Source organism: Phyllostomus hastatus, unplaced genomic scaffold (assembly GCF_019186645.2).
Source record: "Phyllostomus hastatus isolate PE091 unplaced genomic scaffold, TTU_PhHast_1.1 phas_contig_150, whole genome shotgun sequence".
In the NCBI taxonomy this organism is placed as follows: domain Eukaryota; kingdom Metazoa; phylum Chordata; class Mammalia; order Chiroptera; family Phyllostomidae; genus Phyllostomus; species Phyllostomus hastatus.
Genome location: NW_025333611.1, coordinates 22828994 through 22847766, shown reverse-complemented (window position 1 = coordinate 22847766; position 18773 = coordinate 22828994). Strand labels below are relative to the sequence as shown.

The following is an 18773-nucleotide window of genomic DNA, read 5'->3' as shown; positions in this document are numbered from 1 at the left end:
TGTAGGGGCTTTTCTTGGGGGTTCACAGACAGACTGCAGGGGGCCTGTGGACCCGTTAAACCCTGGCCACTCTCGTTCATGTATGTGTTCTGGGGAGCATTCTTGACTCCGGTATGTGAAGGACCACTGTCCACTGAGACTCTCTGACGCCTGTGTAACTTACATGATCTGAGATGTCAGCTCTCGAGGGTCCCGTCTGAGAAGTGTGCCACTGGTGTTCACAAAGCGAGCGTAGTGGTGCACGGGTGCATGCTCGCTCTATGCATGGGTATGTGTTTATTTTAGTGTTAGAAGCAATAACTGGGACATTAAAACTGGTATTTCCTGAATAGTGGGTTTTTTTTTTTGAGGGGGCAAATGGTGGCCTGGATAAATATTAAATGAGCAATTTGACATTTGCTCACTTGTACAAAGGTGGGTTGACGTTCAAGTTTGAGAAACCACGATTGGACCCAATCCCCACCTGGTACCCCAGGAGCTGAATCTCGGAGGAGCAGAGCAAAGGCCACTGAGGGAGGCGACAGGGAACTTAGGACAACGACCCCCTGGTCTTCATGTACCCTGGCATCACAGCGCTCTCCGAGTCAGAGAAGTTTCTCTCTCGGGTCTCCCCCAGGAACGCAGCCCCAGTCAGGCCGACAGCCCTGCTCAGAGAGGCCGCCTGGGCTGCCCACGGGCATGGCCGGCACAGAGGGTCACTCTGCAGGGAAGATGAGAAGAGCTGGGAAGGACGTCCTGTCTTCAACTGCACGCCGCTTCCATTTTGAGATGCACTTTTTCATATTTTAATGTTTCTGAAATTGGGCGGCATCTTACAAAATTGTGTTCACTAGAGTAGATAGGTACTTCCTTGCCCCAAAGCCATTATTAAATGGCTAGTAGCTGAGCATTGGAATATGGTTCTTTTACTATTTTTTCTCTCCTCCAAAGCAAATTACACTTGAAAGCTAGGACTTGTAATAAATATACAAACCAAAAGAAAAATCTCTCTGAAAAAGAAAAATTCTCATTTCAAGCAATTTCCCTACCCACTAAACGGAAGTTCGGGGAAACGAGGCACCATGATAGGTACCAGGGACACCGAGCCCAGACCGAGCTTTCTGGCACCTCCCCCCTCCTCCCCACGGCTCCTCTTCAAATGTACCTGCCCTTTGAATTAATTCACTGTGTCACCTCCTTAGAGGCATGACACGTAGAATCTTCTGGAAGTGTGAAGTCTGAATCTTTAACTTGGGGGAAAGATGAACCAGCCTCCAGAGGTTCAAGCAGACTTTACCCCAACATCAAAGCTTCCCTATCCCCCAACCATATTCCACTTTTGCAGGAAGAGAGCCCTCTGGTCTGTTTTTCTAGATGGCAAGCTTGGGGAGCGTTACAAGTGCTCGATTGGACTTTACAAATCAGCATTTTCATTGGCTGTGTTTGTTCTAGCTATAGTGGGGATGGGCGGATTGTCACTTTTGGTTACCAAACCCAGCAAGAGGGGAGGGGCCTGCTCAGGAGACACACCCAAAAAGGGCAGGCCAGCCTCCCTCAGGGGGCCAGATAATACACAACTGGGACTCGACCTTTAGAAGTCAGTGGAATAAATAAACTGGAAAAGGGTGCAGAGAAAAAGTGAGGGGACATGTAGTAAGTAGAGGATTATAGGGAGCCATTTAAAATGACAAAAAGCAAGAGTAACAGAGCAGCAGATGGAACCCGGCCCCGCGTGGCCTTGCCAAGCTCCCTCTGCGAAGCGCCGTGTGGAAAGGGGTCTCCTTCTGTCCCCTGGAGTGTTCCCGGTGTTTCCTAGCCAAGTTCTCCGGCTGTTTCTATGGTGCTTTCAAAAAAAACAACAGTGCAGCCGTGTTGATGTGGTCTTTCCCTTCTCATTCTGCATGCCCTTCACAGCCTCGTGAGATACATCTCTTTGGCTCAGATGAAACTGTTAAAAAGAAAATGGCAAGCCAAAAAAAGTCCTCTGGGGCAGGAGATGCTGAGTTCTGGTTTTCCACAAAACAAGGAGCATTTCTTTAAGAGTAGAGTAAACGGTGTTTATTTTTTGTTGAATTTTTCAATCAAAGGGAATTGCTTAATTAAAAAAAAAAATCTCTTTTTGCTTTAAATACTACAGACAACCTCATTTCATCTCAGCAGACACCTAGAAACAAAACACTGGACCCACCAGAGAAAACGGGGCAATAAAAGCATGAGAAATTCAGGTCAACTATGGAAGAATTACTGTTAGCCGGCAGCTCTCAATTCTAAACAGAAGTGTCCCGGGACCTATTGGCTTGGACCAAAGTTTCTTGGAACTGGGGATCTGGGAAAGTTGGACTCCTTTTAATTCTATCCCACTTGCTTTCCGTGTAGGGAAATTAAAGTCAATGCATCAAATGAAGACCCAAAGAAACATTTAAAAACATGTTGGACTAGTATCAGTATGTGAGATTATTAAGGAATAATAACTTGTCCTCCTAGTTAACCTTGTCCTGGAATATATATAGGTTATTTGTGGCCGCCACTGCTATAATATTTTCTGAAGGATGCCAAGCTGTATGCAAGATCTTTTTGCTAAAGTCCAGGCTGTCGACACTGATCTCATCTTTCCTCCGCTTGCCCCCCACGCACACTTTCCGTGGCTTCAGGATCGCTCGAGGCTTGCTGTTTTCCCTCGAGGCCTCCAGGGTGACGTCGCGCTTGGTGTTCCGGTCGAACATCCTGAAGAAGTTGTTGTAGGAGCCGGTCATGATGACGCTGTAAGGCAGAGAGGAAACAGGAAGCCGCTGAGTGCTGTGGGGAAGGGCAGCAGCACGTCCCTGTGGTCCCTGTGGTCCCTTTCCAGAGCAAACGCCACCGCTCTGTGGCCTGCTTATGGCACCATATGTGTTATTAAAAATGGATAACCAAACAGATTCTATAGTGGGACTTCTGGCTTCCTTTGGAGTCAGAGCGACAAGCCCTTGGGCTGGGCTTGGAAACAAGGATCCTGATGACCTTGCTTGTTAATTACTTTTGTTCTGTGGACCCCTTCTGGTTCCAGGCTCACTAAAGGAGTGGTTTGAAGGGCCCCCGCCCCACCTACCCAATGCAGGGGGTTGTGCGGCTGGAGCAAGGTCAGGGAAGCAGGAGCACCTTGGAAACAATGACGCATTGTGTGTGTGTTTCAGGCTGACCGCCACAGCATTCTGGCCAGCACCCGGGACAAAGGCTGGCAGTATGGCTCGCTGCCCTGGGCACGTCCTCCCCCTGCTAAGCACTGGCTCTGAATTCGGCCTTTTTAGAAAATTTATCTGAAAAATGAATGTCGTCATGGTCTCATTTGGGAAGACAGTAACCAAATTCACATTTTGAAAAGATTTGGGATGGGGAAGTAAGATTTCCTAGTGGACTGATGGATGATTTCTGCATTATGCAGAAGTTATCCATTCTCGGGCATATCTACAATTGGTCAGGAGAGCAGTGACTGCCAAGAGCCTCTGGAAGCCAGGGACTAAAGCTTGAATGGTGACAGTTTGGATGTGGTGACAGGCTGCAGGGAGGTGGTGCTCCTGGTGTAACGTTCCTCGGTGGCTGCCCTCTGAGGAGCTGCCAAAGCTCTGACAGGCTGGTTAGAATGGCGGAGCCCAGCGTCTCATTGCTTTCTGTGACTTGTGTGTGTGACAAGACTGGACCACGCAAAGTCATCAAGGGCTGGACGTTGTTGCTCTGGCCCAGGAAGCTGCTGCATCTGTTACAGCAGAGTGAGCTGTTACTGCCGTGTTGGGGAGAGCGGGGCTGGGTGCTTTACCCCTGACACTCACTCCAGCTTCCATTATCCGCTGGAGGAGATTTACATATGAGAACTGAGGAGCCTGGGGCAGTGTCACCCTGCTAGTGAGTGACAGACTCGGGCCTCTGGCCCATGTCTGCCCGTCGTGCCTGAGCCACCTGGCCTCCCTGCTTCCCACAGCCAGGGCCTGGCTTGCTCTTAAACAGTGAGAGAAAGTCTTTGTGGGGAAAATAAATGTCCTCAACCTTATCTGACCCAAGAATAACATTTTCCAGTTGTGATGTTATGTCCATCAAAGGGTTCAAACTCAAAACTCGTTACTGTTGTCCCTACTGCTGACCGTGTACGAGGCTGGGCAGGTTGTTGTGCCTCACCAGGCCTCAGTTTCCTCACCTGTAAAACGGGATGATGACAACAGCCCTGTCGGATCACCGTCAGGATTAAATAACAATGTGCGTGAAGGTGCTGGGTCATAATAGGGGCTTAATAAGTGCAGTGTTTGAATCTAGGCTAAGACAGAGAGGGAGTGAGAGCAATGACAACACAAATAGTAGTATCTATAATTAGCAATAAGCAATAAATCATAAAATAACGGGGCTGGAGCTAGCTTCTTTTCCCTCTGGGGGCTTCTGTTCACACATCACATCACAATTGCTTTGCTCCCCCCTTCCCTAGCCTGTGCTGACTGGGTGGTGTGACTTGGGTCCTCTGCCACGAGATGAGTCCTCCCAGGCCTGCTGAGTGGAGGGCTCCTTGGTTCATGGGCAGAGAACACAAAACAAGGGGCTGAGACAGCGTGCGCTCACTAAAGGCGCGGACCTCTGAGTGCTTTGCCACGACTGAATTTCTGTGCTTCCAAGCGCTGCTGTATCGGTGGGGCCGCCACCATCAGGGACCAGCCCTGGTAGCCCGTGCCGAGTTCTCCGGGAAGTCAGAGAACCATCTGTATTTGTCACACTCAAAATGAACTATTGGGAGGTAATGTGATGTATCGTTGAAATCAAAGGCCTTAAAACAGGCATAAATCACGTTGAGGGAATGTGATAGATGAGGCCGTCTAGAATTCAGCTAATGAACCACTGGGGCCTTTGGCCAAGCCTACACTCACGGCTTTAAGAAATAATTTTTGATCTAGAAAATCTGCAGCCGTGTGAACTCTGCATGCTGGAAGTTGCTGGTGGATTATTACTGATCCTCATTTGAGGCGTGTTGGCCTAGCTCACTCCGGGGCTGTCCTGTGTGTACAACATGGGATTTTCTCTGCGATGTCAAGTGGTCAGCTGCACTTGTACCCTTCCCTTCTTCCCAGGCCTGACCACAGGGTCATCCAGTGATCATACGAGGTGTCCCCGCCGGGCCTTAGCACCCGACCTTGACATCCCTTTGGCTGCCGCCCAGGGCCTCTGCCAGGAGAGGCCCCACCTTTGGAAGGCTTCCAGCCACAGAGCCCTTCTTACCTGTCAGACCCATTCCAAACACACTCGAATTTATCAAAAATGCAGTCGTTTTCATAGAGGGAGCACAGTTTGCTGCGGAGGTAGTCATGAACCTGAGGAAGAAATACATCAACAGGGTCAGTTATTTTAGAAAATGATGATTTCTGTGAATATTCCCTCTTTTGACGTGAGATGTGAATTCATTCAGTGTAAATGTGCCTCGATCCAGATGGTCCCCATCTGAATCCAGGCTCGGCCCTTTCCAGCTGTGGGGTGCTAGGGTGGCTGGGGAGCTGCTTACACGGCTAGATGACGCAAACAAGCGTGCACAGGTGCCCAGTGGCCCGGAGCAGGGCCCATCAAGGGGCAGAGTCCTATCGTAAACAGGTATCAGAGGGCGCCATTCAGACAAGTATGTACCGAGTGACTGCTATGTGCTTGGGATGGAGCAGTGAACAAGACACCCTTGCGTGCTCCCCAGTGTGGGGCAGACGACCAGGTCACATGGGCCCCTTGTTCTGAGGACAGGGAGGAGACTTCTCGCAGAGCACCCCCGAATCTGCTGTGTTGTGACACGTCAGAGTGTGAGGGCAAAGGCGGGCAGCCCAGGGATGACCCGGATGGTAGGTGATCGCTCGGACCAGGGCGAGAGCTGTGGCAGCGGGAAGTGATCCGATTCTTGGCATGTCTGAGGGAGAACTGATAGGACTTGTGGATGGATCAACTATGGAATGAGGAGAGAAAGACAGGAGTCAAGGATGGCTCATGGATCTTTCTCTGGAGCAAGGGGAAGGTGGAGTTGCCACGCTCATGTCCGGGTCAGATGATTGGGAGGTGTCTGTGTGAGTGGGCCATGGAGTGCATGCTGATGTGGGGGGTGCTGTCCCAGGGCAAGCGGCAGCTCTCCCCTGGCTGTTTCTATTTTTCAATGAAATATGGAGCAAGCTTATCAGCTGAGAGATGGGGGAGGGGACGGGATGGTTGGGAAGCAGCACAGAATTGCTAGGGGGCACAGAGGGCCCCTTGAAATTGCTGGGTATGAATTTTAATGAGACTGGTTAGCGTGGCTGGGTGTTTTTCTCCAGCTACAGTTAAGCAACCCAGGTGTGGATGCTGAGTAGGCAGCTGAGTAAGGCTCAGAGGGCAGTACCCTGGGCTCAGTTTTCCTCTGAGGCTAAGCCTTCCTGAGCCCAGCAGGAGGGAGTGGTAATAATAAGTGAACACAGTATGCTCGCTTATTGTTATTAGCCAGGTACTTTATCCAGAAAATCTCACTTCATCTCTAAAACCATCTTAGGACGCAGGGACTGTCATTCTCATCATTTTAATGGAGCGCTAACTGCTGGGTATGACGTCATGTGGCCAAGATCACACAGGAAAGGAAATGACAGAATGGGAACCAAACGCTGGTGTTCGGGTTCTGGAGCACCACTCTTGATGGCTCTAGCAGTCTGCCTCCCCCGCTTGTTCTGCCTCATGAGCCTCGCCTTCCAGTGGGCCTCAGTCCTGCACAGAAGCCACGGTAATGAACTGAGATGAGGCCAAGAGGGAGACAGAACTGGGGGAAGGTACAGGGACGTTAGGAAAAGCCTTGTTTCACTGTTTCGATTTAGAGTGACGGTTCAATCTCCCTTTTCTTGCAGCTGGGGCCCCCTCTCCTCTCTCAGTTCCAGAGTTTGCTGGATGCGGATCTCACAGGCTCAGATGTGTGCTTAATACTGGACGAAGATGGTAAGGCTCATTCCATGTTGCATCACATGTTTGGGATATTTAAAGGCTGAGTGGTTGGACAGCGTATTCTAACTCTGCAAATTAATCTCCTCCACTTGGCTCTCTTGTTGCCCCATGGTTCTGGGCCTTGCCAGGGCATCTGCTCCAGTGCTGTGGTGACAAGGACATCATCTGTGGCAGGGCTGCTGGTGGGGGAGGGGGGCGCAGGGGTGAGGCTGTGTTCTGAGCTTCCTCTCTCTGCTATGAATGAATTCGCTCTCCTTCCTTTCCTACCACCTTTTGGGCATCCTGGAAGTGGTTCAGAAGGCCATTTCTGTTTGTAGGGGTGAAAACCTTGGGTAGTAGTTAAGAGCCACTCAAGTGGGCCGATGCTGGTCTTGACCAGGGGCCATATAGTAAATATATATGCTTTGTGGGCCATCTGGCCCGTTACAACCCTTCAGCTCTGCCCTTGTGATGGAGAAGTCGTCACAGGTAATGCGGTACTACATAAACAAGTGAGCAGGGGTTGTGTTCCAGTAAAACTTTATTTATGACAAGGGGTGGCTACAGACAGGACTGGCCTCTGGGTCATAGTGTTGTCTGCCCCTAATCTTGACTGTTCTGCTCCCCCCACCCCACCCCCCAAAGCAGCAGACTATTTTTTTGGGAGAAGGTGACGGAGTTGAGGCATGAGCCTTTCTTCTGGTGGTTGGAAGGTGCTGACCTCAAGAATTTGTCTCATTTCTAGAAAGAACACCTGATTCTGGCCATTTTCTGTCTCTGTCACCAACTTGCTTCTGGGCTGTGTGTAACGGAGGTGGAGAGGGAGGCCAGTGGAAGAAGGGGAAGGAGGCCAGGCTGGCAGTGAGTCCAGGGGGCACTGGACGCCAAACGAGTCACCCGGGGCCTCCAGCTCTCCTGTTGCGGGAGCAGATGAGCAACATAGATTCTTATCCTTCTCTCCCTCTTCCTTCCTCTCACCTGGCACAGGGCCCTTTTAAGGCAAGGCACACAGGTGAGTAGTCTAAGGAGGCAGAAATAAGTTGTGAAAACCCTTGGTTAAGCAGGTTTCTATGATGCAGCACTTCTCAGAGTCCCACAGTGGTCCAAGAATTGTAAAATGTGAGAGGGATAGAATGTTCTTTGACTTCATGATGATCACCCAGCTTTCTTTTTTGGAGAAGCACCAAATAATGTATTAAAATAATTAGGAGTCTGACAGGCAGGGAGAGGACCGAGCAGTGAAGCCACTTAAGGCCTGACCCAGGCTGCCCTCTTCATGGTGAACCTCTCCTGCTCCCTCACCTTTCATCTTCAGCGTCGTGCCCATAGAAACACCACAGGTGAGTAGTAAGCGTCCAAATGTGCCTGCTTTGGAAGTGTGGCCTGTTAGCAGGAGCCGCACCTACCAAGAACTCCATAAATAATTCTTTTTTAAAAAGTGTATTTTCCAATTACAGTTGGCATGCAATATTACTTCCAGGTGTACAACATTGTGATTAGACATTTATATTGCCTTACGAAGTGACCATCCCGATAAATCTGGTACCCATCTGACACCACACATAGTCATTGCAATACTACTGACTGTATTTATGACTCTGTGACTATCCATAAATGCCTGAAGGATGAAAGTCAGGAAGGATTCAGGGGAAAACCTGGTCTGAACCATGATTTCCTCCTCCCCAGCACTGAAGTTCTGGGAAGCTCCTGCCTGCCCCTCATCAAGGACTCTGAAGGTAAAGAACATTTACTATGAAGGTACGCTGCGTTTATGTCCTCTTATTAAGCAAACAAGATGCACCTGTCTCCGTCAGAGGTGAGAATAAGGTTAAGACACATGAGAAACATCTAGAAAACATCAGGGCAACACATCCTACTTGATGCTTCTCTTTTCATGTTCCAAATGTTCTTTCTTTTCTGTGTTCCTATTAGCTCGTGTTTGGCCTTTTAGACTAAGCTGAGTCTCACCACACAGTGGTTCTCAGTATGCACTTAACTCATGAGGCTCGCAAGACTCAACTCTATTGGTTGGTTCTTATATTTCCGGGGTTGACAAACTTTTCCCATCAAGGGTCAGAGAGTAAGGATTTTAAGTTTTGTGGGCCACATGGCCTCTGTCACAGCCACGTGACTTTGCCCCTGTGGCACACAGCAGCACAGGGTGTGACTGGGTGTGGCTGTGTTTCAGTCAAACTTTATTTACAAAATGGTGGAGGGGGTGCTGGATTGGGCCCATAAGTCACCAGTTGCCAGCCCCTGTTCTATAGGAAACCTTACAAAGAGCTAGTCATATTTAAGTCCACAGCTTCTTTCTTGTTGAAACAACGCCGAGCTCAGCTGACATGTGAAAACACCTAGCAGGAGCATTCCGCATCTCCCAGCCGGGGCAGGCGTTAGTAATTCATGATGGGACTCCTGCCCACGGGACCAGGCCTCACGGTCTTTTCTCAACAGTGTTCTAGTCAGTCAGCATTATTTACCACCTTTGCTACAGCACATAAATTTAACTAACTTGCTTTAACATATGACATCTAAAGTTAAAATCTGGTGATATTTCAATACATGTGCTCTGATACCTATTTCTTAGTGTAGTGGCAAAGTAGATTTTTCAAGTCTACCACTAGCTCAAAGTAGTTTGAGAAACACGATCTTAAAATGCTGATTATTCCAAGTCCCTGCTAGCTAGCTGTGTTCTAAAGGCCCTCCCCTAAAATGAAAGGACCAATTGTGCTCACCACCCTGTCACCTAAATCTACTTTCCCCTAATCAAGGCTCTCCAGCAGGCCACCCTCTGCCACCCACACACCAGTTCCCGCCGCCTTCACTTTCTTGTGTGACCACTGGATGCTCGGTCTGTGCCGCTGGAAGACGACCCTCGCGGTAGCCACAGCCCGGGGTGAAGATGAAGGAAGGTGAGTGAGAGCTTGGGGCTGTGGGGTTGGACCCTTAAGTCTGAGTATGCTTTGGGGGGACAATCAGATCCCCAGTATACAGGGGATGCTCTTTGAACCTCAGGGGTAACCAATCTACGTCAACTACATATGTGGTCTTGAATCCTGGCTCCCAGAGCTCTTGACAGCTGCCTCTGAAACTCGAGCATCGAAGCCCTTGCTGTCCTCAACCTCCACTCTGCGCTTTTCCTGAGGCTACTCATGTGGTGACTGCACTTTTGCTCTCCTTGACAGGGTGGGCTCCTTGGTATTCTAGAAAATTGTTCCTGCCTATAGTCCTCAGCTCTTGAAGTTATGCCAACAAACTTGGCTTTCTGATACCCATCCTTTTTACAGTCACCAAAAACTGAGTCCCTCTGCTCATTCCTTGGAGCAATTCTAGCACCTCGCTCTCTCCTGCCATCATTCTTTAGTGATTCAAACACCCTGTTCTCAGTTACTTGGCCTCATTATTTTCAGTGAATTTTGTCCTGCTTGTAACTGTATCCCTTTAACAAGTAATTCTCTATTGCTACTCCCTGATTTAATAATTCTTCAAATCCATTAATCTGGCCACTTTCCTCTGTCTGTTGTTTTTTTCCTTACCTACCTTAGCTTCAGTGGTCCATCATTCCAATCACTCCATATTATATACCTTCAACAAGCTTGCCTTTCTCTTTCTTTCCATTGTACTCATTTGGCAAAGCCCCATCACTGGTTAAATCTAACTTTCTGCCCTTCCCTACCTGCACCATGCACATGAATGAGGCTGGGAAGAAATGCACAATCACATAGTCTCACTTTAGGTCACTAATGTGAACCTCAAGTGCAGCCCTGGGCAACCCTACATTTCCCTACTCAATTCACTCTCTTTGATGAGTATTTTAAACTTTTTCTTCCTCCTCACCCAGCTGACAACCTTCTTTATTTTACTGAAAATCAACATAAGAAGAAACTGTCTATGGCAACACCCATCAGGTAATTCACAAGCCTTCTGCACCTGTAACTACACACTCTCCTTCCTTTGATGGAAGAATTGTCCATCTTCCTACGTAAGGCTGATTCTGCAATGGACTTGTTTGCCTCATGGACTGTTCCTTCAGCCGTCTCCCTCTCCACTGGCTGCTGCTTATCAGCATAAAACTTCCTTAAAGCCATATCCCACTTTTTTCTGTTCTCCTTCAGAACAAAATTTCTTAAAAGAGTTACCTGTACCCACTATGTTTATATCTTCTGTTCAGTCTGTCTTGAACCCACTCCTGATAGACATCCATCCATCACCTCACCTATACCTCTTTCACTGAGGTTACCAAGAATTTCAACATTAGCTAAATCCAAAGGTCAGGTCTCAATCCTTTATCTCATTCAGCAACAGGGCTTGGCAGTTGATGAGCCCCTGCTCCTTGGGACAAGGACATTCCTCTTAGTCTTACCTGAGTGGCCAATTCTTCCCAAGCTCCCGTGACAAATCCACTCCTCTACCCAGCGTGGAAACACTGGGGTGCTAGGATACGGTCCCAAACCTGATCTTTTCTCTCAGCGAGCTCTATCCGGACTCACACCGAGTTGTCTACTTCCCGCTTCTGGATGTTGAGCCAATTAAACATGTCCAGAACCAGACTCTTAATGTCTTCATCCATGGAATGGCAACTCAACTTTGCTCAAGACAAACTCCTTGGGAGTGATTCTTGGTACTGCTTTTCCTTGTACATCCCGCATCAAATCCTATTTGCCTTACCTTGGAAATATATCAGGACTCTGGGCACCCCCACTGCTAATACTGCCATCTAAGCTACTGACACGGACACCCCTTGTCAGAATGCTGCAATAACTTCCTAAGTATTCTGTCTCCTCCCCTATCGCCCTTATAGTCTCTCCTTCTTAGCACAGCCAAACTATTTACTTTAAAATGTTAGTCAATGATAAAAATGTTCCAGCATTGGATAGTGGTGATGGTTTCACAACTTTGGGCATGGATTGTACACTACAAAAGTGTGACTATTATGGTATGTGCATTAGATCTCAAACGAAATATGTAAATCAAATTCCTCTGTCTAGAATTTCCCTACTTCTAACCCAAGACATCTTACAATAAGACTATTCCTGCCTCTTGACCTTTGCTTTCATTGTATGCTCACCTGGAATTAGCTTCTTCAAGTCCTTTCGACCTAATCTTCCTCTTTAAAAAACAAGCCAAGCATTCTAAACAATGCCTTCTCCTTTTGTCAGTAAGTCTACAAACCACCTGGGTGATTCTTAAGCCCAAAACCTTCACGAAGTCTTTGACTCCTCTCTCCCCCGCCCCCAAGCAATTAGCAAACCTCCCAGACTCTCCATCCTCCCTACCTCTCTCCACCATTCTAGCACAACTGGCCACCATCACCCCTTCTCTAAATTCCTTCAACCTGTTTGGCAAATCACACTGTGAAACTCATGGTAAAAACAAAAATTCCCAGTGCCATTTCCTGTGTAAGACTTAATATAATAGCTCTCCACTGTATCCAGCCCGAAGACAGACAAACTAACCTAACCTCCTCTCCCAGGGCCTCCGTCTGCAAGCCCTTCCTCTGGCCCTCGGTTCCATGTTCCAGGAGTAAAGGACTCCTTTCTGAACACACCACGTTTCTCTGGATTCCAGGCCTGTCAATATACTGTTGTAAGAGTACAGCTCTGCTGGCTAGCTCACGGTTGTCAAGACTTGGCTGAAGGGTCACTTCTTCAGGAAAGCCTATCTCACCACAGTGGCCCTCAGTGTCATCTTTCATCATTGCACATTGAGTGCCCTGCTGGCCACCTCCCTTCTCTACAAGACTGTCAGCTCCAGGAGAGAAGGACCATGTCTATCTGGCTCCCCTTTGAGTCCATGGTATCCACCGCATAGCAAGTGCCAGGCGATAAGAGTTAAGCTCCAGCCCCTCCCTATGTGCCCTCTTCTTAAACCCAATGGCACCCAGAGACTGCGGGCAGAGGCTGACTTGGAAGCCCACAAAGGAAGTGTGCAATACACCCATGGGTGGGGGTGGTCTGTACCTGGTACGTCTCGATGGGGCGGCTTTCCATGTTGAGATCCCAGACTTTCACGGTCAGATAGTCCCTGGTCATGATATACCTCCCACTGTGGCTGAACTTCACATCCGAAATGGAAGAGATAATTTCAGAGAAAAACGACCTGTTGCTTGGATCTTCCGGCTCTTCAAAAACTGCAGAACCAAAGCAAAACAAGACGAATTGAGTGCATTCTTATCAACAGACTCGAACGTGTTCGAGCCAGCTAGAAAGCCAGCGGTCCAGCTTGGAGTGGGGCTGGTATCTGTAGTATGTGAGCTGCTCACAGAGCGCCATCAGCAGGAAAAGCTGTTTCTGTATTCTGTTCCATCCATTCATGTGGTGCTGACCATTTCTAAGCTCCAGGTCTATGACCTAACTCAGTTTCACAGTTAGTTCCCCTGGTTTCTGGGTGTCACTATACACACCAAAACCTGGAGTCACCTTAGATGCTTGAATACAACTTGTATACCACCAAATGTACTCATTTAAAGCTGATATAGTTCAGTGGTTTTTAAGATAACCACATACCATGCAACCACCACCACATTCTAAATTTAGAATATTTTCATCCACCCCCTCAAAAAAGCCCCATACCCATCAGCAGGTCCCCCCACTCCCTAGCCCTACAGCCCTCAGCCACCACTAATCTAGTTTCTGGTTCTGCGACATTACCTGCTCTGGACATTTCACATCAAGTGGTCTTTTGTGTCTGACTTCTTTTACTGTTTTCAAGGTCCTGCCTCATTGTAGCATGTGTCAGTGCCACATTCCTGCTAACGGCTGAGTCACACTCCATTGTACGGACATGCCACACTCTCTTTACCAATTCATCAGTTTACAGACACTTGGGTTGTTTCTACTTTTTGGCTACTGTGGATATTCATGTACAAGCTTTGGTGTGGATATATGCTTTTGTCTCTCCTGGACCACAGTGTTTAACGATGGGGCTTCGCTGCCAGACTGCTGTGTGCTAGTTGTGGGACCTTGGGTGAGTCCCTTAACTGTACTGTGCCTCGATGTCATCAGCAAACTGTGGCTAAAATGTCTTTTGCATACTGGGTGGGGCCAAAGTAGGTTTACAGTTGTTGTTATGGAAAATACAATAATAATACAAGAACAAAGTATGTTTTGCACACTCACAACTGTAAAAGTCTAGGTTGGCCCGACCCAGTACAGCGTCCATGTGCTCTGATACTTCCTCTCTCTCAGCTTCAGCTCTGCAGTCTGACATTGAGCCTGCCGTAAGCTGCATTTCCCTGTCTTTCCACCTTGATTTTGACTTCTTTGGTGCAAACTGAAGGCACAGAATATATCTTGATGTTTCCATTTCTGTGCTCTGCCTGATCATTCCCCTTCTTCATCAAATTCTGCTCTATTCAAATGCCTCATCTTTTACATATTATTTTAGCCCCAAATGATCTTTTCTTTTTTCTGAAGCCCCACCATACTTAGCCTGGCTCCTTCATTTAATGTGTGCTCAGGGACTCTCACATTATTGTTTAATAATCCATGGCTTTGTCTCATCTCAACTAGGATGTGAGCTTGAAGGTGGGATTTTGGTTTTTCTTATCTTTGAACTGAGAGTCTTATGCACAAATATTCAATAAATATTTGTTGCTTGATTGGAACCAAAGCTAAATTAATGAATTCTTTGCCTCCTGAGTACAGAGCATATATGACATCAAGCTATACAAACCTGCCAATATTTAATTGTTTTTGACCCCCAACTATGGCGACTGAGAATGGTCTACTTAAGTGTTTGGTCCAGCCTAAAATTGTGACACCAAACCCGCCTGCAGATTCCTGAGTGAGCTCGTCCTCCCAAGCTTCCTCTCTCCTGCCTGCTCAGTGTATGCCTGGTAGCAAAGCCCATGCAGAAAACCTAAGAATACAGAGTCCTCTTTCAAACCTTGCTAAATTAAACCACCACCCAAGCAAAAAACACTTCTTTTCACAGAACCATTCAAGAGAACAAAACAACTGATCAATCAGAATTGAACTTGAGAATTAAAGAAACCCACTGAAACACAAAAAACAGGAGCTCATTCTAGTCTCTGACCCAGTGTCTCAGTCATTGGCCTTATCTTTTGTATTCTGATCAAGCGTTGATGAAGGCCCCGCCCTGGATTCTGATCGGCATCCTCATAGTTGAGAACTACGTTTTCACATTCATTTGGATTTAAGGCAATCTGATTAGGACTGGGGACTTGGAAACACCAAGCACACCCCATGCAAAACACGTCTTAATAGAGAGGCTTGGTCACCCGGTATAGGAGCAGCAAGGACAGCTTGAGGCATCAAGTGGGAGGGGCTTAAACTGCTCTGGAGTGCCTCGGTTCCTGCCTGTCACTTACCAGTGGTTGACCTTTTCTTTACCACCCTGAAATTTAGTTATCCCAGCTGTAGAAAGGGGGTGCATGTGGCCGGGCACATATGCTTGGCACATGGTCGGTTCTCAACAAATGTCAGCTGCTATTTTGACCATCACTAGCACACACTGCTTTTGTATTGGCCGATCCTATTTCACTCATCAGGAATCTTGAGACTTTGGGACCTAAGACTGTGGAACCTGTGGACTATTTAAATCACATAAAGAATGTTTATAAGGAGTCTCTCCTCCAAACACTCGACTTATAGGGGGCTAATGTAGCAACATCGCAAAGCCTCAAAATGTCACCCCCTCCTCAAATATGGAGGTGAAATAAGACAATTCTTTAATAACTCCATCACACATTATACATATTCTGTCCTCTGTCCCACATAGAATAACATACCAGCACAGCACCTTGTAGTTCATGACATGTCTATGCCTATCGAAGTTTTAATATAAACTCCATGAATTCTCTTCATTCATTCAGCAACATTTAATAGTGTTAATAATTATTGTACTATCTATGTGAAGCTTATTATATTCTAGGCCATGTACTTTACATATTCTATCTCATTTAATCCTTGTAACAATACTACTGAGTGGGATTGATAGTTTATTTTACAGATGTGGAAAACTAAGACACAGAGAGGTTTTGTAACCTGCCCAAGGACACACAGCTAGAGCCGTGTTTTGAATTAAGGTCTGACTTCAAAGTCTTTGTCCTTAATCATGATGGAATTCTGTTTTGTACCAGGGAGACCTTATTTTAGGAGCTCTAAGAAGAATCCAGAGTAGAATCTACATGGAACTGTGGAATTGTAAAGCTGGGAAGGCTCCATATGACTAGTTCTACGCTGTCCTTTTTACTCCCAGTCCACTTCAGACACCTAAGGAGCGTGGTTTCTGCACCAAACGCTCACGAGTCTGAGCCCTTCACCACCATTGGCAGGCACAAGGTGGGAACCCCAGGACTCTGCATGACCCTGCGGAGCCTCTCACCCCTCAGCTCTAACCCTTGTGGCCTTTAAGCAATGAGACCACCTTTCCTCTCACTGTCCCTCTTCCTCAGTTTATATGAATAGACGCTTACTGCATTTTCTTGATTTGTCTTCCCTAATAGAATGTAAGCTCTACAGGGGCAGGATGTTTTCTTTCTGGTCTATTTTGTTCTGCTATATTCCCTGGAACAGAGGAGGTGCTCAGTAAATGTATGTTACATGAATAAATATTGACAGCCATTTTAATTTTAAATGAAAATAATACCAAGACACACCATAATTAACAGGCCAAAGGTTAAAGATAAAGAGAGAATCCTAAAAGCAGCAAAAGAAAAGCAGTCACCTACAAAGGAGTGCCCATAAGATAGACTGTCAGCTGATTTCACAAAAGAAACTTTGCAGGCTAGAAGGGACTGGTAAGAAGTATTCAAAGTGATGAAAAGTAAGGACCTACAACTTAGAACACTACTCTACCCAGCAAAGCTATCGTTTAGAATGGAGGGGCAGATAAAGTGCTTCCCAGACAAGGTAAGGCTAAAGGAGTTCATCATCACCACGCCATTATTACATGAAATGTTAAAACGACTTAAGAAAAAGATCAAAACTATGAACATTAAAATGGCAATAAATTCACAACTATCAAAATTGAATCTAAAAAACTAAGCAACAGAACAGTAATAGAATCATAGATATGGAGATCATTTGGAGGGTTATCAGTTGGGAGGGGAAGGAGGAGAATGGGGGAAGAGGTGCGGGGATTAAGAAGTACAAAGTGGTAGGTTCAGAATAGACAGGGGGATGTTAAGAATAGCAAAGGAAATGGGAGACGCCAAAGAATTTATATACACGATCCGTGGACATGATCTAAGTGGGGGATGCTGGAGGGAATTGGCGGTACTGGGTGGAGAGGGACAAAGGAGGAAAATTGGGACAACTGTAATAGCATAATAAAATATATTAAAAAATACCTCTCTTAATTAAACAGCTCCTGAAAAAAGCTATCTGAGCAATTCTTTATTCACTGCCAATTTGTTTCTTTTAGGTCCTTGAAAAGTATGAAAAAAATACATTGCATATGAAGTCATCTGTATTTCAAGGCTCATACTAATTCAGACTGAGCAATCAGTAGTTAGCTATTTAAGTGTATCTTACGCGCAAGTGCACACATACACAGCCCTTAGCACATACAAATAAAAGTATTTGTTTTATTGGATGGATGCAGGCCAGGCCCTGCACTAAGAGCCAAGGACACACGGAACAAGACAGATCCAGACCTACCCTCATGGTGCTCACAGGCTTCAGGAAGGGACAAATGTTAAACAACTGCACAACTTTCATTACAGATGAATGGAATTTTACCACATTAATGGGGGAATAAAGGTGCTGGGAACCAGTGAGTGGAATGCAAATGAAACATCGCTGTGTGTTCCATGTAAGTTACTGAACAGGTGGTACAAAAGTATCTACTGCTTGAGTAACAGATCTTAAGACAAATCAAAACTCGTATTTCTCCTGGAGACCCTTAGCTTGGTATTAGAGACCCTGCTTACCCACAGGGCTTCCAGCTAGCTTCCGGAAAAGAAAGATGACTAGAGGAGAAAGGAGAGAAGCAGGAAGGGAGCTCTGTTCCCTTCCTGAGGAAGCAGGCTCGATGAGAATCCTGACTGTCTAGACCTTGCCAGTGGGAAGGAGTTGGGTTCACCACTAGGGGGCCTGTGTTGGACACCCCGATGACAACAGCAACAAAGAGGATAATGACCATTTCTTGGTCCTCAGGCTTTGCATATATCATCCCACTGAATGCCCAAACCTAGGAGGAAGGTACTCGCGCTGTCCTGACTTATAGATGAGGCCAACCGGGAGAGGCTGAGACACGTGGCCAGGACCATGCAGCTGAAGAGGGGTACAGATGGGCTTTCCACTGACCATCTGTCTCTCTGGTGCGCTGCCACCACGACCAGGCCTTCCTTGCTTTGCCAATATCATCTCCGTTCAAATAACCCAATGAAACTGGGCTCCCTCATGTCCTGAACTAGAGGGACCTCGTGCACTCCCACCTCCGTGTCTCAGCTCCTCCTCACCGCCTCCTGTGCCCATCATGGGACACAGACAGATTATCAGACTGGGAGGCAGGGGTGCTGGGCTGGAATCCACAGTGGACACACATCAGCCGGCTCTTAGTGATACTATCTGTTGAACTCTTACACTGTGTGCCTTACACGTATGAACTCACTCAATAGTAATAGATACTGTTGTCTCCCTCTTCCACAAACCAGTCCAGTCAGTCAGTGCAGGCACAGAAGCTAGTAGGAGGCAAAGCCAGGACTTGAACTCAGTCTGCTGCTAGCCTATGCTCTTAACCTCTGTCCTACTGTCTCTCATTTGAATGACTGGGCGACTATCAACTCCCCGGCCCTGTTTCCTTGTCTGTGATATGAAGGAGGCAGGACTGCCAACCAGGCCCCTTCCAGCCCTTAGATTATTAGGCCTGTGAAATTCCACTTCTTTCAATTTCCCGCT

At 47.1% G+C, this 18773-nt stretch overlaps 1 protein-coding gene across 5 annotated transcripts in view; it reads right to left on the bottom strand.

Moving 5' to 3' along the window:
- Positions 1-2014: 2014 nt before the first annotated feature.
- Positions 2015-18773, bottom strand: part of PPP2R2B (protein phosphatase 2 regulatory subunit Bbeta) — a 407391-nt gene continuing 390632 nt past the window's right edge. For all 5 annotated transcript variants that reach the window (XM_045830216.1, XM_045830217.1, XM_045830215.1 and 2 more), the window contains 3 exons: positions 12867-13036; positions 5212-5303; positions 2015-2739 (listed from right to left, as the gene is read on the bottom strand). In XM_045830216.1, coding sequence (XP_045686172.1) covers positions 2460-2739; positions 5212-5303; positions 12867-13036 — 542 coding nt within the window. In that variant the 3' untranslated portion in view covers positions 2015-2459. The remainder of the gene's footprint in view (positions 2740-5211; positions 5304-12866; positions 13037-18773) is intronic.